At 35.5% G+C, this 23,156-nt stretch overlaps 1 protein-coding gene across 1 annotated transcript in view; it reads right to left on the bottom strand.

Moving 5' to 3' along the window:
* The window catches only part of WDR70 (WD repeat domain 70), a 135,895-nt gene that overhangs the window by 97,947 nt on the left and 14,792 nt on the right, over window positions 1–23,156 (bottom strand). The window contains exon 6 of the mRNA XM_074166134.1: window positions 3,677–3,736. Within this exon, the coding sequence (XP_074022235.1) occupies window positions 3,677–3,736 (60 nt within the window). The remainder of the gene's footprint in view (window positions 1–3,676; window positions 3,737–23,156) is intronic.

Here is a 23,156-nt window from a genome sequence, read left to right as displayed (position 1 = left end):
CTGAACTTCTGAAAAAAATTAAAAATCAGGCCAATTACTCTCAGCTGTCTAGAGCTGTATTAAAAATTCCAGATATTGATGTATAAAACTTACAATAATTTGCATAAAAGTATGCTTGTCTGTATGTATCTTCTTTACACGTATACATGAAAAGTACTGACAGTCACTATGATTTCATGCAGACACATAGAAGTACCACCAAAGAAACCCTGTCTCAAAGATATATCAGTCTACTACTGTACTTTTTTTTAAGTTTTAGTATATACACAGTGTTATGGAGACTTTTAAAACTTATGTAAACTGTTGAATAGTTCCCACACAAAACAGTTTAAAAAATGGAAGTTAGCATGAGATAGTCCCTTTCCCATCCCTAGTTGAAAAAGTAACCTACAGAAAATAAATGTTTCAATAAAAACACCAGTTATTAATGGAATTTATTCTTTAAGATGGAAAATTTGTTTTGCTAAAATTAAGGTTTCCTTATATGAAAGAGTATGGGTTTGTTTTGAGTTTTCTTTTTCCAGTTTCCCGTAGAATAGGTTAACTTACGTATTTCCTATTTTATCAAAGACTCATTTCTAGTCACCTTCTCCTTAAGGCTCATGCTGCTCCTCATGCTGGTACCCCCACTGTATTTCTAACATACAGTGCCATCATATAGCCAACAGTTTGAAAAAAGTACTTTCAAGAAAACCACAAGGTTGCAGACGTGATGCTGCTGCTCACGAGGCAACTGACTCCTCCTTAATCTAATTGTCCTACATAATTTTAGAGGCATTCACTTGCAGAAATCTTATCTCTTAGAGAATGTCTAAAACCTCACTCTTCTAAAGAATGCAAAGGATCACCAGATGTCCTAATCCAGTGCCCGCTCCCCCCTTCCTTCCCCCCGCAATCTAATTCACAGAGTTACTTATAGATTCAACATTTTTCTTTTTATGCCCCTCAATCAAATGTTTAAATGTAGTGCTTTGTGCTATTCCTAAGAATGAATTAAACTCCACTTAGCTATTATGTCACTGTGACATATTTTATTTTCAAATGAAACAGATGCAACCTCTTACGTGTTTCCAAAAAAAAAAAAAAAGCTCCTTTTACCACTTAAATGCAAATTTTGAATCCCATTCATTTCATTCATGATTTCTAACATGCAGAAAAACAGGGCATCTCCAGATTAATCATGCATTCAACTAATAGACTCAAGTGTTCTCTTCTACAATAGCTACTATAGGAAGGAGCAGCTGTGATATGAGACATTAGAAGACACACTGTTCAGAATACCTCTAATTACGTATTCTTTTTCATACCCACCTATGTACCAAAAATGGCAGGAGAAAAAAATACTATATATATATATATGTATATACACATATATCCCTGAAGTTTTGTTGAGAACAGTAACTCCTATTACACTGTATATGCAAGGCAACCAGGAAATTAATCAGGTTTCTGGAATGAATCTCCAGCTTGGGAAATCTTTTCTGAGATTTTTCAGCTGCACAGGAATAGTCATCATCAAACCCACGTTCATTAGACTGAAGAGGTACAGATGGAATACATAGGTTTAGCTGAAATACTGTACACTGTAAGAACTTAATGAGAAAGCTGTACTTTAAAACGCTGGGGTGAAACACTGATACCAAGATATGGAGTTCCTCCCTGCCTTATGTGTGTGTAATGACATGGGTAAGTAGTTTCATTATTCTAAAACAAACAAATAAAATGAAAAGATAGTATTTCTACAGAAAATCTGGTTTTCTCAATGATATGTTTCATTCACTGCATCCAATCTAATCCAACTGTGCTATATATACCCACACTATAATTCACCTCTGCTCTAGGTGATGACAGTTGCATTCTCATGCAGTCAAAATACCTCAGAAGTCTTCCAAAACTGTAACTTCCACTTTGCAAAGCCTTTTAGTTAGAAATAACATGAGCTTATGGTTTAAGAAGCCATCAAAAGATTTACTGGTTTAATAAAAAGAAATTTAAAAAAAATTCCATAATAAAGTTTGTTAGAAAACGTGTTCAAGAGACATATTGCAGAAGCATTTACTGTCACATGTAAAATGTAATTGGTTTGCGCTAGCACACTAGTATGCAAAGCCTAGTACACATGAGTATGCAAAAAAGTTACATGCACTGTGTGCATAAAAATACACTCCGATTTTGTTTAGTGTAATACAATGCTTCTTTTACAGACTTAAATGAGAATACTTTACTATTTTCACTTATAACACGCTTGCTACTTCTTTTGTCTCCTCCCTCCATGTCTGTATGTCTAGCACTATGATAAAACAAATGGGTAAGCCTTATCACCTCTCCACATTCTACGACAAAGTTTGATGCCAGATTAATGAATACACACTTCTGAAAATAACTATTTATGAAAGCTTATTAAAAATAAATAAATAAATTGTGATCTTTACTGTTAAGTTTGAAGGCCCAGAAAACTCCTTTAGAATGCCTGATAAATATTAAGAAATTAATTGTTAAAAGTTCAAATATAAAACTCAAAAATTACTGATGTTTAATATTTTTATATGTTGAATAAGTTTATTATTAAATAATTATTTAATATTGTTGAATGTTAAATTATTAAGCATATGATTATATTAATTACATAAACAGAAAATTAATCCATGAGTTTTCTTAAAAATCCAATAAAGGAAAATCATTTCCTTATATTGTTTAAAACCTCATGAAAAAACATTATTCTCTAATATTTTTTTGTTTTATTCTTCTTTCCTTTCTTCTTTTTTCCCCTCTCCAAAGAAACTCTCAGAAATGCCTAAGTGAGAATTCTATTAACTAGCTGACAGTGCTTTCACAGGGATATAATAACAATCGAAGAAATTCTAGTATATTTTCTCATTGAAGCTTAAGTCATGGCCCAAACTGAAGAGGATGAACAGCAACAGCCTCTTTTTTAATGAATAAAGACAAATATGGAGAAAGGATTTAGGAATAGATTCAGGTCTATTGATGGTCAGAAAATAAATTCCATTCTATAAAAACAGATCTTCGATCAATCAGCAGATAAACACAGTTGAACTGGTATTGGATGATGAGATTACCCAGAGATAAAAATATTGAGAACAAAGACATGATAGCTCCAAGTAAGACAGTGGTTCTTTAAAAGAAAGTGAAGGAGCAATATTGGAGGTGAAACCTAGAAAAGATGCAAAGACAAAGAACAAGATTTCAATAAATTGAGAATGGTATATAAAAAGCACTTAAAGATTCAAGGAAAATGAAGAAGATCTGTATTCAGCTAAAAAGAAGTCTTAAAAACTTCAGCAATGGCATTCTCTTTGGACATCCGTGAACAGTCAAAGAAGTGTCTAGATTAGACCTCTGTCTACACTGGGAAGGTCCAGCCTAGAAGAGGAACTCTAACAATTGCAGATAGCATATTTGACAAAAAGGAAGAAGAAAATGATACTACAATTAAGTCAAATGGAGGCACGTTTGGGTTATTACAATAAAGTGAAGAGGCAGCCTTAAAACATACTTTCAATTGCAATAAGAAAAACAGCTAGCTTAAAATAACAAATTAAGAAAAATAATTAGCTTCTTGAACTTTAGCTGACAATAAGTATTTGTTAACTTATTTCATAGACTGGCTCAGTTCCAGAAAAACAAGAAGTGTTGAAATTGTGTTATCACTTACTGTTTTTGTCCCATGTTGGAGTGTAATTTCATGAGAATCTGGAATTTTCTTGACAGGATTCTGGAAAAAAAAAAAAACAACAACCAAAATCCACCTTTGTGAAAATAATGCTATGACAAACCTTCCCCAACCAAACAGAAAAACCAATACTGCAATACATAAAAGCGTAAGAAAGGTCTCCCTTACACCAGTCATAACCTGAGGAGAAGAAAGCAGAGGGAAATCAGAAACAAGAAAGTGATTCCATATTTTTATTTTCATGGATATACCCTTAGAAATATGGCAAATAATCGTTAAAAAAAAAAAGAGACTACCTTTAATAAAGAACAAAACCAGTCAATCTTGAATCGTAATTTAGTCAATCCATCATTATTATACAATGCCTTTTCAAATAAAAGGACTCCATGAAGTAAACAAAATTAATGAAAAAATATAGAAATTTATTACATGAGCTAAGTTATCTATGTGGTTTATTAAGACGACGGACTGGCTTCCAACTTCCACTTGTGCCATTATCCCCAGCTCTTACGGGTCTTCACAACTGCCACTTTGATGGCAGCTGTAACACAGTAAATGTAATTCAGGGAACTTCATTTAATAGCAACATAAAGCTCAAAGTCAATTACAGTTTAAAACACCTAACACATTACATTAACATCTCTAACACAAATATGAAAAAAAGAAATGTACTGAAAGTACTCAAGTGATTGCAAAGTTCTACAAAGGTCATTTGAATCATTACTTTCAAAATGCTCATTTGTCTGGTACCGTCTTGGTTTCCTAAAACAGACGCAACCTATCATTTCGATGCCCAACATGGTCATTTTAAGTTTCTGTTGCTGAAGTCTGATCTTAAAATAATTTATAAGCACACTTTATATATCTCATTCTTTATCCACGTCTGGCAATTCCTTCCTTTTTTTTCATGCTTGCCACTTTTGAGTTACACCTGCTTCCCAACTTGTAAATTTCCAAGTGAAGCTGTGATTACGAAAATGAATTTATTGTTCAATTGACACTGCAAAGTATCAAATAAAGGTATAATAATAAGAATTAATCTCCCATGCCTCATCATTTCCTGTACTACATATTGAAATTTGCTGTTCTCAGGATGCAAAGAATGCTCAACAGCCACCGCCTGTACTTGCCATCTAAGCACATTCCATAAAAATGGAAGTGTGAAAAGGAAACAAACAGCTTCCAAGATTCATAATGCCACCACCCACAACAAGAGATGTAGTACTGTGTGAATCAAGAACTTTCACAAATACCATCCGCTGCTGGAACAAGAAACAGCGTTTTGGTGATTCTCATCTTAATCACTGCAAGGTGATTCTGTATTCCAATCCACTTATTGGACTACTATAACGTTGCTCATTTCATATACCTTACCACAAAGGTAGGTATTGTATGTCTATATTGCATCAGCACTGAATTTAATTTTGAGAGAGTATCTTAACTACTTTAAGAGTTCTCTCAATAATTCAAACAAAACCATTAAATTATTAATAAACAAAAAGTGCTAGAACAAACATTTAATTTTCATTCCTAGGTCCTCCAGGTGACAATAATCAAACCCCTCTTAATGAGAAGAGTAAATCACCCACAGAAAAATATTTTTGCTTTACAGTGCACTCATGTTGGAACACTGTTCTGGCTACTTATCTTTAAGGGAGAACAACAGAACAGAATACATTCTGCCACCTGATAAATCAAACAGCCTGAGCCTGAAAGTTGGACATTTGGCGAGTGCTAGTGGTGCTACGCTCTGCAGTATCCAAGGGATGCCTGACATTTGAAATAACTCTTCAGATTATTCAAAACAAAAAATTAAGATAACAACGTGCAGGAACGTATCTTGGCATAACATCTTCACATCAGCCAAATATTTACCTAAAACCAAGGTGGCTTATTCTATTTTAGTAACTATGAACTTCCTAAATGACTGAGAATGCTATAAATATCTCTAACCTGCTACAACAAATGCTTATACGTGCACACAAAAATCAGAAGCAACTACCACTTTTCCAGTTATTACATTACAAAGAATGAGGAATGCGATAAGATCCTTTTTTCACACTATCAAAGGAAAACATAGTTAATACATTTTATGCTGATGTGAACATCAGGATTCCATATACACTTGAATATTACTGTAAATCTGAAAAAATGAAAAGGTAGAGTTTGCCCAAAGTGTACTTGCACTTTGAGGTCTTCCAGTTGTTGATTTCAGCTGCTAAGTTTACACAAGTTGATGTTAGTATTTTAGTAATGCTGTTCTGGAAAATATGTATTGTAATTAAAACTAGATGAGATTAAATCTTTACAGGATTTTTTGTTGGCTTTCTTTTTTTTCTTTTTTTTTTTTTTCCCTTTTTAAACCATATCAGGAAAAGACAATAAGTTAAATTGCTCTTTCAGGAGAAACAAAGAAAAGAGTTTTGGTGTGGACATATCTCCTAACATTTTTACAAAAATTCTCAATTCCCTGGCTTACATAAGATAGTATATACTAAATTTGTGAAATATTGTATTTGAGGAGTTCGCAGTTTTTTTCAAAAATGCAATATCTTACCTTTTAAATAATTTCTGCAAAGGGACACTGCTAGTCAGGCATCACATCTGCAGTTCGCAGTTATTTTTTCAGGGAATTCCAGCCCTAGCTGACTGTTAAGCTCCCGTGCCTGAAAACACTCTTCTATTCACTGCACCACTGTCCCTAAGTACTGTGGATATTTTTTTTTTCTTGTTCCTTTTAGGAGCTTCCTTATCCTAAAGTAATACTCAGAAAATATGCTACTAGAAACCATGGGCTGAAACTAGGTCAGAGTTTCCAAGATGTCTTGATAAAAATCAAAGACATAACCAAAAAATCAGATAAACCAATGGTGCAGGTCAAACCAGACAAGTGAGAAAATAAACAAAAAAAAGGAAAAATTAGGTAAAACCTAGTTTCCTACATCCTACAAGATATCCTTCAATATCCTTGGGATTGTGAATATGGGCAATAATTATCACTGGGACTTGGCAAAAGAGGGAGGGATACAGAAGTGAGAAAAGAATGGGCTGGTATATACGTTACAAACATTTGGCTTGGGAAGGAAGTTAGGACCTACAGAATGAATAAAAAGATCCACTACACTGTATCAGAGAGAAGAATTTACAATAAAAATACCTCAGCCTTTACCATGTGTTAGCCTCTAACAGACTGACCATCCAAAAGGCATTTTAGAATGACTTTAGAATGACCATTAGACTATGTTCATAGGCTTAAATGGATAAAAGCAAAGACTACGAAGAACAAAACAAAAATTCCACAATGACATAATCCACTGACCCCAAACACACAGTACCTGTGACCTGTACTTGGTGACAAATAAAATCATCCACTAGAATCTGACCTCTCCCCTGAGAAAATACCTTGACAAGTCAGAATACAGGTCTTCAAGTGACTCACCTTTTCATGTGGTCAGAGAAGTGCAGAATGATGCAATTACGCCTAAAAGTACCTCTACTGCTCTGTTTGCAGAGGTCTGTATTTTACTAAGTGGAAACTATCCTGAGTGAAAGAGACTTGGAAGCTATAGGTAATTCTTCACACACCAGGCCCTTAAAGGGAACTTTTCTGGGAACCCAGAAGACTACAATTTAATAAAGGAAACAATACAATTTTTTTTCCTCTGTGTTCGCAATTGGCTACTACTTACTTTAAATACCTTATGTACTATACTAAAATACCCCTTCTGCTGGAAGTGTAATCAGTCACACCCTGCTCTTTTGCTCTCACTGGTTTGCTACACTCCACATGGAAGATGCTGCCTGTTCATGGGCAGGAGTGAAGAGAAGAAGGCAAGAGCTACACTTTACAGAGACTTCTCCATTTCTGGTGAAACTGCACATTTCACAAAACAAATTTAAAAGAGGTGGTCTGACACTGGTGATTGCTGTCTCACTAGAAGACAGGCAGAATAACTGGGCTTCTAATGGACACCAGAAATAGCTGGTGGAAGTGGGAGAGGGACAAAAAATCCTAGCATCAAATGGTGATGGAATTACCTTCATCTACTTAAACTGTATCAATTCAAATTCCCAAATGAAGGACTCCCTGCAGAAAACCATGTTTTAAAATTCCAAATCCCTGGACTTCTAGTAATTAAGAAAAAAGAACTTTCAGTTTTCAAGCGTTTTGTTTAAATACATCATGTTCATGTTTTTTCAGTTCTTTTAAAGCCCCCTTGCTTCTTCTCCAAAATTACTGTATTGCATGGAAAAGCAAATGCCACACTGCTGGAAAGCGATGTGGTGGAGCAGGAAAGTTTGAGAGCCTTTGAAAGGCTTTTATTTTAGACTCCAGTGTACAGACCGTCAGTGTTGAAATCTTCTTGTGACCACACAGTAGCAATTTTCCATATCTTCCATTCTTCTCCAGGAAAGAGCTTAAAGTAATAAGCATGATTAAAAGAGTAATCAAGAGTGACAGGAACAGTTAAAAAAGATGTAGTGTCTCCCAATAAAAACGTTCGTGCTGTAAACTATGTAACATATTGAAAGAAAATGCTCTTAAGAGATTGTAAGAATAAAACAAATGGACAGACAACTCATCAACAATCACAACAGAAAGGATGGGATTTCTGACACGGTAATTCCCAAAGCAGAGAGGTACAACACCACAAGCTCTTCGGTTTAGACAGATAAAACGCCACAGAAAACCACTGAATTGTGCACCTAAACTGTTAGAACAACATCATAGAAATTTGGTCCAACCGCTGCAGTTTCTAGGCACAACAATATGCTAATACCAATAATTGCAGAAGGCTTTAAACTACATTTATTTTAAAAGTTACAACAAAAAAGCAAGTCACACTTGTTGTTTCTTGCTAATTTCTGTATCAAATGTGTTTGGTTTATAGGTCCAAGTATTCTCTCTCAAACATCACCTAAAATACAAACCAAATGCTTCTCTTTCCAGGCGAAAGAAGTTACAGAATTCCATCAAACTTCATTGGGCAGCCCTTGCACAACCTCCCTCTATTGCATTTAAGTTCAGAGCCACAAAGATGCAATTTTTCTTTTGCACCTCACATCCAACTTTGACAGATACTACATGGAAATAAGTGAAATAAGAGGCTATTCTACTGATGATGAACAGAGAGAACAGAATCTTGTTCCATCCTTCAGAATTGAGTGTGAAACAGTATTAGAAGAAAGATAAAAGGGTGTGGAGGGGAATATTTCAAAGATCTGGAAGAAAACATGTCTCATTTCTCTTTTCAGACTCAAAAAAATGTTTAAGCTGTTGTTAGGCACTCGCTGAATTTTCCATGACAGCAGTGAAAGCTGAAGATAGTAATAAGAGTTTAAACTGATTTTTTTCTGTTCTTTTTAAAATTCATTCTGCAAACAAACACACACTGACATTGATGTTTTGTTTCACAAATTAAATCTCATGCACTGATTAAAAACATATTACTTGTAAAATGGGCAGCTTTTCCGAGTCACAATTTTACCTTCTTTTCCTCCACAACTTAAACTGAAAATAAATGCCTAAGATATGCACGAAGATTGCACAAGTGTACACTCAAGAGAAAGACGGAATATGAAAAACCACAATGTGAGAGATCAGTAAGTCACTGTTTTACAGCAACAGAAAAACAGAAACCTTTTTGGGTTTACAGGAGTGTATTATCCACAAACTTGCACGCAGAAGGAAGCATCCAGATTTGAAAGAATGTTTCAACAACTTTTAATTTCCTCTCTTTTAGGTGCTAGAGTTAACAGATGTATTCTGATGCAAACTTGCACTTTATTAAACTCAGTTTGGCCCAGATTCATATAATCTGAGTTTCCAAATGTGATGCATCTAAATATGGAAAACACTTACTACAGACTTCCTATACAGCCTTCAAAAAGAGACAGACAACTCCAAGAAGAAGAATCAGTGTATGAAAAAGCTGAATCATCTGGAGATCTCTCCTCTTCATAAATTATTCAGGGAGTGCAAGGCAACTAAATTCCTAACATAGATGCCTTGATTAGGTTGGATGAATCAGGGCCTATGTGTGTGTATTATCTAAATTTTTGGCTAGAAGAAGGTAAGAAAATGGAAAATATTATGGAAAACAGGAGGATACATGCAAACACGTATGAATCATCTTGGCTGATATTCTCATGAAACACCCACAATATCTGTCACTCATAGAAAAACACAGATAACTCATAACTATATGACAAATGCAGACAAACTTCAAAATTAACAGAAATTTTGGAAGGACCCAACAAAATGCTACCTCTCCCAGTTATCGTTTAATTTGGGTAACACTTAAAACAGCACAGAGCTTGTGTCTTGAATTTTAAGTACTGGAAGACTAAGGAGAGGTTATTCTTTTCTTTAGTGAGCTAAAATGCATTGCTTCAGAGTACATTCACAAATTAAGGAGGTGCTTAAGTAGATGAACTTCCTTTCAAATGCCTACAGGAAGTAAATTTATTTATTCAATATGGAAAGAGTACTACGGATAGCTTCTCTCAACATCATCTAATTCACAGCCTCATGAAATTTTCGCTGATGATCTGAACCAGAGTGCTTTGTCAGGTTTAACTGGCAAGGGAAAAGACCTTAGATTAAATCTTCATTCCAACACATGACTGCCTAAAAATAATAAATTTGTAATGTTATTATAGGTCAGATAGAACATATTTTATTAGATGATGGTCAAACAGTAATTCAGAGACTGTTCCCAGACATAACTAAATCTCCTCTTCCCTTTCATGGCACTTACTGGCATGTCCCCTTCGAAAAGACTCCAATGGCTTAACAATTTAAAAAAGGTATTGCAATTAGAGTCTCAACATGGTTTACAAATACCTTTTTTAGATGTAAACATCATACTTCTAAAGTACAGCAAAAAGCCTGCCTAATCTGTCTCCCAGGCGATAGTTTTAGATAGCTGTCGGGAAGTTACTATTTTTCACCTAGATTCTAAAATCTCATTCAGATAATTTCTAAATTTATAACAAGCCCTTGATTTATGAAGTCATAGTTTATATTAGTATTTATAACCTGGGAATTGTTCTCACAGTGTACACCAGAGAAATTCTCTTAAGCTTTTTCTAAAACAATTTTTAAACACTAATAAAACTGATTTAAATCTAAAATTACCTGTGGTCATTCAGGTTTCCTTTGCAGTTTCTGGGAAACTGATTTACTTAAGCTGAGTGTTCTGGTGATATTTCAGATATGTTACACTCTGCTCACATAACCACCTACCTATTCCATCTTCATCACCTCAGTTTCAAATGCATATAAATACTTCATTTGCTGAAACAGTATGCACAACTGCCACATACCACCAAAAAGCACCATGTTCCATCAAGACACAGTTTTCCTACAGCAATTACTACTACCTAGTATGCTAAGAATGAAAAAAAAAAAACCACTAGCATTTTCAGTCAGACATATCTTTTATTACGATTATTCTTTAGAGCTGCATGGAGTATTTCATTTTGTCTCAAAGGAATACTTCTATTTACTTCAAAACAGTAAAATAGCACACATAACCACAGATCAGCTGACAACAAAGAGAAACAAAACACACAACTAATATCTTTGATCTGAAAGCTCTACTCAGCCTGGTAGGCAATCAAAGAATAGATTAATTCTGAAATCAGAAAGGACAAATAATGGTGAACTTGCAGTTCTTTGGACCCTAAGTGCCAAATGCTTAGCTCAGATGCAAACACGCGCCTCTTGCACATTCACGTATTTCACTTCCAGCTTGATAAGAATTTCTGTACCACACAGATTCCATGTGTGATTTCTACCAAAAGGAATACACTCTTGAAGACACACATGAAAGAATCCAAGAACACAACATATAACATTTTTCAGCTTGCTAGCCAGTTCACTTAACTATTTACATTAAACTCACTCTAAACCATCCTTTATCTAAACTATACAGACACTTTATCATTATCACTTTTTGGCAAAGTTAGGAAAAAAAGTGTGTGAAGTTCTTTCAACTGACTGACCAAGAGAAACCATGAAAAACGAGGTTACACTTAAGAATTCCAGCAGCAGTACCCTGCCTTTTAATAATTAGAAGACTTCTACAAGTTTTTCAGTCATTAAAATAGCTTTACTATTCTCCAGTTTTACTTTCCATCTTACAATAAAATTATTTATGAAGTATTTTAGAATTTAGAAAGCATATATGTACAAAGTTGAAAATTTATTGCAAAAAACCCTGCCTCCCTCTAAATATTCTAAAAGTCAGTGATACTATTACGCCTTTGTAGTTCATGCAGCAAAAGGCTACTTTAGTTACACTCACTTCTATGGAAGTATTTTAAAATAATAGATACAATAGAGTAAGTATTACTGTCTCTTTTGCAAGTTTTGTAAGCAGTGGAACTAAGTCCATCAGCAGCGCCACATGGTAAATTTTAATTTTGAACTCATCAAAAAGTCAATACAACCAAAAGATGTCAGTATTTGGCACTGCCATCTAAAACAGACAGGGAGACTACTACAGTTGCAATAAAATGTATTTTTCCTCTCCAAACAAGAGCCTGATGCTCACTTTAAGACTTCTAGTCATCATGTTAGCACAGAATTTCTTAAGCATCAAGACAATATGAATAAGAACCTCTATACCAGTATAATAGCAAACTCATTAGTGAGCCAACTCTTAAATTATACATGTTCTAATGACCAAATTAAAACAATACAACAGTGGTGTAGACCAATCCTTGATCTTTGATTTTGTGCAATTTATTTCATTCCTGCATGTCCCACTTTCTTTATCTGAAAAAATTGAATAAATAACATCTATCATAAGGAATCTGCAACAAGGTTTTATTCAGCAATGTTTGTGAAGTTCTTAAAAATTCCTCAGGGACCCTGTTACTCTGGGCAAACTCACTACAATCAGCAAAACTAAACTATCTCATCTCTAGAGAGAGCGCTGTCCACAGACTATACTTTTCAACAGTTCTTCAACTGTGATTGTAAAAAGGTGTCCACTCAGATGTTTACTCCAGGATCTTGAGAGAGGTATTTATGCATACCGTCCCATATCCATAGTGACAAATATTCCAGTGGTCTACAAAAGTACTAATCAATTAGGATATGGAATTAAACAGTGGGGGAAGGGGGGGCAGGGGAGGAGTCATCAGCTAGTCATGCAAAGAAGATCTACGACCACAGGGCGAAGGCAGGGGGGTGGGGGTTAAAAATTACAGCACGTCTAAGTTACTGCAGGAAGGAAGGACAATTTCCTATCTAGCTCCCACAGCTGGTTCCAATTCTGTTACTGTTTCGATTACTAATTCTCCCATGCCACCCATAAATTACCTTCAAAACATTAACATTTAAGCTGTCCTATAGCAGCACAATTTTATGTAATGTGACATGAGAATAAATTGTTAAATGACTTTAGCTATGCATCTGGAAAGAGGAAAAGATACATTTATATTGTACACATGTGAGGTCCATGCTTGGAAGAAACACACCTTTCTCCACACTTCACTCAGGTATATTCCTTTAACTAAAGCTTAAGCCAGAAGAAGGTAGTGCATTATGGCCAGATGATGTATCTCATATTGTTAAAACTATTTTAATACCCAATGACACTGCAAATAATTTTAAAAATGTTAAGGGCAAATTAAAAGCACTACATTAAAAATCACAGCCAGTGTGAATATCTTGGTTTAATTTTTAATCATAAAACCCATCATTTTTAAAAGTTGTGCCCAAGAATAATAAAACATGCTTACCTTCCATGCATTTATGGTATGTCTTCCTATAGTATTTATAAATGTTGAGACCCCTCCAGCATACCATATCAAAAATACTGATTTCTGCACACATAACGCAGTCTGAAAATTCCAAATGATTACAATTAAACCTGACAAGACACACAACTAAACAGAGAGTGATTGATTTCTACATAGCAATTAAACAACTATTATTCAGTATTGCTCAGTTGTGGATTATAGAGGAACAAAATAAAGGCCTCAACACATTTTCCAGTGGAATGATGCCTACACATCAAATCCTGCCCTTGTCATAGTCATTCCTCAAGGAGCCTGAGGAATAAAAGCAAGCAGAAGCAACGCTTTCATTTTTTAACCCAGACTATGATAAAGAACCATTGTCTAGACAATACATAAAATTTTAGCTGTGTGCATGGAGAAAGAAGGCAAGAATTCAAGAACATCATACCACACTGAAATGCCTCATTTCACAGACTTTTATTGACATTATGGTCAGACCTTGTATATTTTTCTTACTCCATAACTGTTAGAGAATGCACAGTATTAGATACATCCTATGAGATCTTTCCTTAAATTATTCAATTGGCTTCTTGATCTTCTCCACAAGGAGTTGCTGCAGATATTCTATACTATACAAAGATTACTTGCATTACCAGAAAATTCTTCTTCCTTTTACATCTAAAATTTAAGTTTGGATTACATGATTCAAATTAAGTGACTATTAATCGTGTACAAAATAATCTTGTTAATCTAGCTGAGAATTGATAACATGCATCTTCAACTTGGTCATAATAGAGTTAACAATATATTTTTAACTCACACTTACATAGTGCAAAGATGACAATTTTGGATGTTCAGATGGTGCTCTGCAATTACTTTCTTTTGGAGTCCAGAAAGAAAGTACAGTCCACAGACAGAGGGAACTCCAGATTTCAGATCACGCATCAACTTGCATATCTGCTGTGAGATTTTCAGATAAAATAATTGCTTGTATGTGTAGGTATCATGTCGCAAATGAGATAAAAAGTTCCATCTTGCAGGTGTGCTACAATGATCCATTAGTAAGTATGACAGGTTTGTTCATGTATTGAGTTGTTCAAACTACCGAGCCAGAAGCCATTATTAATGCCTATTAATACAGAATCATAGAATAGTTTGAGTTGGGAGGGACCTTTAAAGGCCATCTAGTCCAACCCCCTGCAATAAGTAGGGAACATCTTCCACTAGACCAGGTCGCTCAGAGGCCCGTACAACCTGACTTTGAATGTTTCCAGGGATAGGGCATCTACCACCTCTCTGTCTCACCACCTTCATTGTAAAATATTTCCTCCTTTTACCAATCTGAATCTACCCTCTTTTAGTTTAAAACCACTACTTCTTGTCCCATGTCTGCAGGCTCCAATAAAAGCCTGTCCCCATCTTTCTTATAAGCTCCCTTTAAATACTGAAAGGCTGCAACAAGGCCTCCCTGGAGCCTTCTCTTCTCCAGGCTGAACAACTCCAACTCTCTCAGCCTTTTCTCATAGGAAAGGCGCTCAAGCCCTCTGATAATCTTCGTGACCCTCCTCTGGACACGCTCCAACAGGTCCATGACTTCCCTGCACTCGACCTACTGGCCATGCTTCTTTTGATGCAGCCCAGGACATGATTGGCTTTCTGAGCTTTGAGTGCACATTGCTGGCTCATGTCCAGCTTTCCAGTATCCATCAGTATCCCCAGGTACTTCCAGGCAGAGCTACTCTCAATCCTTTCATCCTCCAGCCTGTATTGATCCTGGAGGTTTTCCCCAACCCAGGTGCAGTACCCTGCACTTGGCCTTGTTGAACCTCATGAGGTTCACATGGGCTCACTTCTCAAGACTGTTCAAGTCCCACTGAACGGTATCCAATCCCTCAGATAAGGTACTTCAAAGTATGATGCAAGTCCCTTAAATTCATTTACAAAACAAAGTAAAAACAAACAAAAAACACACTAAAAAAAAAAAAAAAGAGCTCTCTATATAACACTCATATTACACATGAAGTCTTGCAATTGCTGAGAAAATAGATCTGTGGTACTTCTTATCTCCCACAATTGGTGAAGTTACCAGAGAATGCACAATTCCATAACTACTGTTTCCATAAATAAGCAAGCTAAAAAAACCCTCCAGCAGTTCTTCCCTGTAACAAGCAAGTGCTTAAACATAGGTCCAACTTGCCATTCTATCAGAAGAGAAATGAAAGTATAAAATAAGCCAAAAAGGAGCTTGCGAGAAGCAGAGAGCTTATAAACACTTACTGGCTTTCCACAAGAAAAGTTGAAGAGGTGGGAAGCAATGCATGAACTATAAAATAATATGAATCAAATGCAGTCCAAGAATTTTTATTCTGATTTGTTCAAATTCCCTGCTATGGACATTTTCCAGACAAACAATAATGAAGCCAAAACAACGATTCCCAATTTTGCATAGTTTGCTGGGCTTGGGAGAATTTAACTCCCATTTCTGGAATTTGTTCTGTAAGCCTGAATTCTTCCCATTAACCACGTGTTTGACATCCACCTTGGACACATGATCCATGAAGTGATACGGTTTTGTTCTGAAACTAATGCTATCTCACATAAAACCTACTGCTATCCTAGATTTGACTGTTTCCCAGACCTTTTAACAATTTACATTTCACCTCCTGGGAGCCACACAAAACGGACAGTAGATAAGCTTACAAAACAAATTGTTTCATCTTGAGTTTTTCAATGCCATTATTCTGTTTACAGATAAAGTTCAAAGTGCAACATGCACTTGAAGGCACTTTTCTTTACATGCTTGCTTTTTAAATTTACCTTGCCTTCTGTATCATACATTCACATACTCTGGATCCTCACTTTATCTGGCTGCCACAGGTAACATCTAGTCTGAGATAGCAAAAATGGAACCCTGAGTAGAGAATGATGGCCTCCTCTTGTCTTCAGGTTCCTCTCATGAGATCCATAAACCTCTATAGACAGGGAGAAACTTCTCCTGGATGCTTTATTTAGATGAAGTCTCCCTTCATAAACAAATTATTTCAGAAACCACTGTATAGGGCAATCTACTAAAATGGGAAAAGCCTGACCCTGATGGTAATCTGTTCCTACCTGTGAACCACTTGCCCTTGGAATTTCAGTGTAATACAGAAATAAGAAAATAGAGAAAACAAAAGAACCCTGCTTTTTAAACTTAATCATCAGTTTGACACAAACATGTACAAAAATTATTAAAACCCATCATGAGCTACTCATGCATTCTTAGATCCTCACAGGCACTATGATACTGAACAACTGCAGTAGTGTGGAACATAGGTGAGGGAACAAGCTAGCAAGAGTGAGCAAATGCATATAAATAGATTTTTGCAGTTGGTTGTGGGTATCAAGAGCTTAGAAGTATCTATTAATACTGACAGGCGGAGGGGAGATACACTGTCAAAATTTTGCACAATAAAGGGAGTGGGGGAGTTCTGGCTAAGACACTGGAATTTTTCATAAGCTTAGATATTTGCTCTGAGATTATAATTACTGTTCAAGTGATAGGCTTGTTTACAAACTAGCACTTAAAGAACTCAAATAACCCATAAAGTGTATTTTGAACTGCATACAATTTAACCCATCTACCCCAATGGATGCAAGACCCGAGATGACCTCCTTAGAACTTGTAATTATAACAAGGTATGGTATGTTAAGCCTACCATTTATACAGTGAGCCCTTCTCATTGTAAAATGAGCCCTTCCAAGCTGAGAGATTATTGTCAGTGTGCCTCAGATCTCCTCCATGCCTTTTCAGCAAGAACGATGTCACAGACCGAAGTCAGGCAGTGCATTAGCAGGGGCTGCCACACAGCGTTTTCCAAAAAACCTATGATATCCAAAGCTGGGTTGTTTTCTTTGATGAGAGATGAGTGGTTACAGATTAAAGATAAATTAAGTACCATTTATTCATCTTATTTCAAATACAAACATTCTGTACATGTGTTTGGATTGTCATATCAGCTCCTGGCCTGCTAGACGTACTTCCTAACAAAGAAAGACTAAAACCACAAATAATCTTTCTTTTAGACTATCTGTGCCTCAGTCACTCCCTATTTATTTTTTTTAATCTGCGAAAACTGCAATATGTACAAACAGCTTTGAACTAAACTGCTTACTATACTTAAAAAGCAAGTAGGTTTGATACATACATAAGTGGCAGGAGGAAAAATTAATCTTCGCAATCCCACATTTTCATTGTTTTTTTCTTTCCATAGTTTTCTGATTAATACTTAGAGTAATACTCTTCTTTTGACACTTCCCTCCCTCACAAACAGCAGAGGATCCACACTCTGTTCTTATCCCACTGATTTATTGTACTGTTAAGTGTTTTCTCATATTACTGATTCTTATTTGCTGAATTCATCTCTGTATCATCTAACTGCTGTGTATGATCTGCATTATAAAAGGCCTGCTATTATAAATCTGACTTTATACAGTACTTCAAGATGCAGCTAATGTCTCCTAATCAGCCAGAGAAGTTCAGTAATTTCTATGATACTCTGCCACTCACTCAAACTTGTTTGCAGGCTCCATCATGAGGTTTCTCCCTAAAAGTATCAGACAGGGTAGCAGCTTCCATTAGTTCCTACACTATGAGGCAACTCCCAAGAGGTAAACTAATGCAAATTGCATTAAACTACATAGAATTTAACTACAGCTGACAACTATTATTTTTTGACAGGGTAGAACTAGTTTTCATAACTATCATGTGATTTGGGCAGATGCTGATTTAAAATAGCATTATAAATAGCATAGTTATAACTAATTTAGATTTAGCAACATTCATCTTCCTCTGGGGAGTTATCATTTTTTGCTGAAAAAGCAGTGAATTAGTTGACTACTGCTCATTCTGCATTCAAACACTGATTGCAGTTTCTAATTTGGACTACAAGACTTCAGGAAATCACAGAAAACTACCATTGGGCCTTCTCATAAATTTACTGTCTATTCAGTGTATCATAATGGTGTTCCCTAAAACAAATATTTTATGGACAGCAACTGGACTAAGCCTGGTATTATTTATACCATTAATTTAGAGAAAATTTAAAAGATCTGCTTTTAAAATTGCAGTTCTTAAGTACAGAAACTTCCTTTATTACTTTATAACTTAAAGGCTTGCACTATCACAATAGAAATAGAAACATCTATTTAATATTTTAAAACCTCATTTTTCAGAGATTCCTTTTCAGAAAGGACAAAAATATGACATGGAGTCACCAGATAGGGATACAAGCAGGAAGGGGACAGAGGATCAACAGGATGCCTGATCCCTACTAGGCACCTTGGGAAGAAATATCAATTACAACACAGCACAGGTCTGTCACAGAGAAAAAACAAAACCCCCAAAGCAACTGGTTGCCATCAGCAAAGAAACTGCCAGATAAGGCAGCATTTAATCATAGAACAGAGGAACAACTCTGAAGGTCTTGTGTGAAAAGAAAGGTAATAAATTCAAAATTAAAACAAAGTCATTAAAATAAGTTACTCCATCGTTAGCAGAAAAGAGAACCATGTCGTAATTGTTAAACTATTTTCTATCAAGATACACTGTGAGGTTTGCTCTGGCATTGTTATTTCTAGGATTTAATTTTGGATGACGCACATACTTCTATCTGCTGAAGGGGTTGTCTTTAAAATGATACAGCGCTCTGTGTCACAGTGGTCTTGTAAAATAGGTATGTGCGATTTGCAGACATTGAGGATGATTAAGCTAATTATTTTTTAATTTGAATTTCCATTTGTGATTGTTTTGAACTCAGTAGAAAAAGAAGTAATACAATTAATGTACTTGAAGAAGGAATGTTACTGAGAAATATGTTAATTCTTATATTTAAGGCAGTTACGTCATGACATTCCCTTTGCAGGAGACATAAACTGACTACTTGTACTGAAAAAGGTTACAAACCTGGTAGCACTGAAAGCCAGCTGATCCCTACAGATGTGGTTATAGCCTGATACGAAAGTCTGCTTTCTTTGCAGAGAACAGCATGTTCCAAGAGACCCTAAGTTCTGACAGGATGGTCAGAAAAAGGCAGGTAAATTTCTATAAATCCAGATGATGCATGGGAAATACCAACTAGGAAAATACCAACTTGAGAAAGAAACAGTAAATATTCTATGAGCTATGATTTTCTCACCCCAACTTATATTTTAAGTGAAGCCTAGCACGTTCTTGATATAGAGAGATCTATGTTATGTTCTGTCTTAATCAAAGAGTTGAAAGATTCTAGTTTGAAAATTGTGCTTGAAATTCTGAAAGTCTGAAGAATTGTTTTAAGTGCCATTCAGATGTAGTTCAAAAGTTTAAGAATTAATTAGTTTTCTAATTTTTCCCCTTCTGCTTAGAATATTCCTAATATGAAGAATTAGAGTTCACCTCTTCCAAAGCATTCCAAATTAGTCTTGAAATCTAATGCTGACATGATTTGCCTTTTCAATTAAACTGTCTGCATCAGTCATAACACTTATGGACAGTTTGGGTTTTGAATGAAATCTGATCTTCTACTCCTAATTCAGCTCTTTCGGTCCTGTCAACTCAGCATTTTTACAAAATTTGCTCTGTGCTTGCACATGTGTAGCACAACCGCAACATTCGCAAGCAAGACATTTACTCAACCTACAATAAATATAAAGGCAGGCTTCAAAGTAGGCCCAGAGATGAAGGTTCAATAACACGCAGAAAACATGTCACCCATTTTTGGTAGTTGTCTCTTGGAGACAAAGACTAACTGCAAAATAAGCAGGTAATCTCTGCATATTCTGAGAAAACTGAAGTCTTTTATTACGTCCATTTTTAGTATTTCAAAACAGGCATAAACTAGCACAGTTTATGACTAGTACAGTCAGGGGTCAAGGAGGCTTTAAATCCCTCTAATTGCCTAATGAGAAACTGCCAAGTCACAGGACACAGCAGTAGAAGTGTACTATCTATAGACTCCTTTTTACTGTGTTTGCATTTGTCCTGCCGTAAGATTTTGTTTGCTCTGAAACTCCAGAGATTTAGGATCATCATTGTTTTCACAAGAACCAATAGGTAAACAGTGAACATGGCTATTAAGTCATAATCACCTGGTTAAACTTGGAAAAGAATGGCGTCCACCTGCTTTCTAATATAGCACTGGGTAAGATGCAGTCTACAGCTATGATCCACTTTACATGTGGTCAATACAAAGTCACACGCAACACACACACACTGATTACATTTTGGCCACAGAACAGGTTTTTCCTCCTATACGAGGAAAGGTCTGAAGAATCAAGGACTCCAATATGCAAAAGCTACATTGTCAAACTCAATCAAAAAATCATTCATACTTTAATAAATTGAAATAAAAGAAAAAGAAAACTGTCATGGGAAATCTCTGTTAAAAATTCAGCTCTATTTTCCCACTCCTTTTTAAAGATTGGAGTTGCTGCATAAATCCTAAGAAACTTCTCCATCCTTCAACTAATCTTCCAAACTTGACCATTCCATTTTTTAACAGGAGGGAAAAAGGAAGAAGGCTATATGTATAACATAAAGAAATATCTTGATTTTTTTTGTTTCCCTCCTTAAATTAAAAAAAAAAAGTATTAAATCCTATGATTTGCCTATACTAACTAATAGGGAGAGAATATCTAATTCACATAAGCTAGTAGAAACAGACATTAGTATAAAAATTGTCATGATTCACAGAACTTTGCAACTCTAGAATAAAGATTCTCAGCTCTTTCTGACAAACCCACAAATCCACACCGCACAGTAAGTGATGGGGAAATATCACCTATCTTGTGACATTTGTGAAATACTTGACTTAAAAAAACAAGCCAAGCTTTCTAGCATATCCACGCAAACAACTCACATATTTGAGAGAACTCTAGCTTTTGCTTTCATTCCAGACATGATTTGAATTAATTTCGGTCATGCATAGAAAAGTAAGTTGTATTCCTAATTTCTATAGCTCTTCCAGGATTTATTTCCTGCATTCATACTCATTATTATATGAAAGGTGACCCACAGGGCTTCTGTACTGTAAAAGGTCCACCATGATTGAGTCCAATCCTTACTTAAGACCTTGTGTTTCACCATACAAGAATGTACACGTGCTCACTGCAATGATCTAAATAATCCCAACCAAAATCTTTACATAATACTATTTCCTCTGAAAATTGGTTCCAAGCTAGTTGCTAAAGAGGGCTGCAGAAACTATGCAAGACAAATAGACCTTCCAGGTATGCATCTAAGATGTTCTCACTGCCCCCCTACTGCAATCTGTGGGGGGGAAAGAAAGAATATTGATGTAAAATAGCAATATTTGGGTTAAGGTGTATCAAAGAAATCAGAATTTTTTTTAAGTCAAACATTAACAGCATCACATATAGATAAATTCAAACTTGTGTACCAGCTAGGTAACTTGTGTATAAACTGCAATGCAGACACAACAACAGAGAATGAACAACCTGCCCACGCCCCTGCAGCACGCTCCCTTCCTAACTAGCCTGTGTGGAGTGTACTGCTGTCCCAAGCTGCCCAGAATGCGGAGCGGTTATTTTGGGAGCATGTCACTGCTCTCACACATAGAAGACTGCTCAGTTCTGTAAGCTCCTATTTGCACCTTGAGAGCATGCTTTGCTTCAAAATACCATACATTTTTATTTACTAAACACTGTTAAACTGGTTAAACCTGGAAATAAATATGGAAGTTACAAATCGCCTTTCTTCTGTTAGTAGCAAACTACGTTTTGTCTGTGCCTTGTGTCTCATCAATAGTGTAAAAGCAAAGGTACAATGCCGGTAGTTCCACTAATTATGCACACTCAGTCCCACTTACAAAACTGGAAGTCCATGTCTGTTGTGCCACTGAAGTCAACACAAGTATTTACCTGGATAAGGATCTCATTCTCCAACTTTATCTAATGAACCTGAGTTGCATGAGATAGCTATTTATTAGCTATTTTGCATTCATCTAGAAAACTGAACAGAAAGCTCCTTATCCCTACTGTATAAAGATCCTGTCTGAACTATTGTTTTTTATTTTGGGAAGCAAAGGTTACATAATTTATCACACTGTCACTGTTCTTGCACATGATGTTTATGACATGAAAATAATTTTTGCTTTACGAGCTGAAGTTTTACTTGAAACGCAAATGCTGTATTTAATTCACTTGACTTTTTAAACTACATTAGGGTCCTCGTATAAATAGATATAAGATCTTAAAGGACTATTTTTCAGTTTTCTTGTACCTTACCGCTCATTAGGTAGGTTTTTCTACAAAACAACAGAAGTAAAACTGATAATTTTCAAAATTAAAATAAAATTCCTCTAGTAGAATAAAGGAATAAGCAGTTTACAAAAAAGCAGTAAGTGCATTCACTGGAATCCAACTAAGAGCTTTAAACACATTTCAATAGCCTCAGGACTGGACCATGAAAGGGGATGGTTAACAAAAGTGCATACGAATAATTCTTTATGATTCGTCAGTTCCTTTGGAGAGAGTAATTTGTTTGGTTTATGAAAGGAAATCAGAAAAATTTCATAACATATTCCTGTAGCATTTGCTTATATGAACATTCATCAATCCTTACTTATAATGATGCATCGAATAAAAATTTATAAACAACAGACAAGGAAGGTAACTCAGCAAAATACTATTCAAGATCCTAATAATTTGAAAATAACTGTATTATGTA

This window comes from Numenius arquata, chromosome Z (genome assembly GCF_964106895.1).
Source record: "Numenius arquata chromosome Z, bNumArq3.hap1.1, whole genome shotgun sequence".
NCBI lineage: Eukaryota > Metazoa > Chordata > Aves > Charadriiformes > Scolopacidae > Numenius > Numenius arquata.
This window is presented reverse-complemented; position numbering and strand designations above follow the sequence as displayed.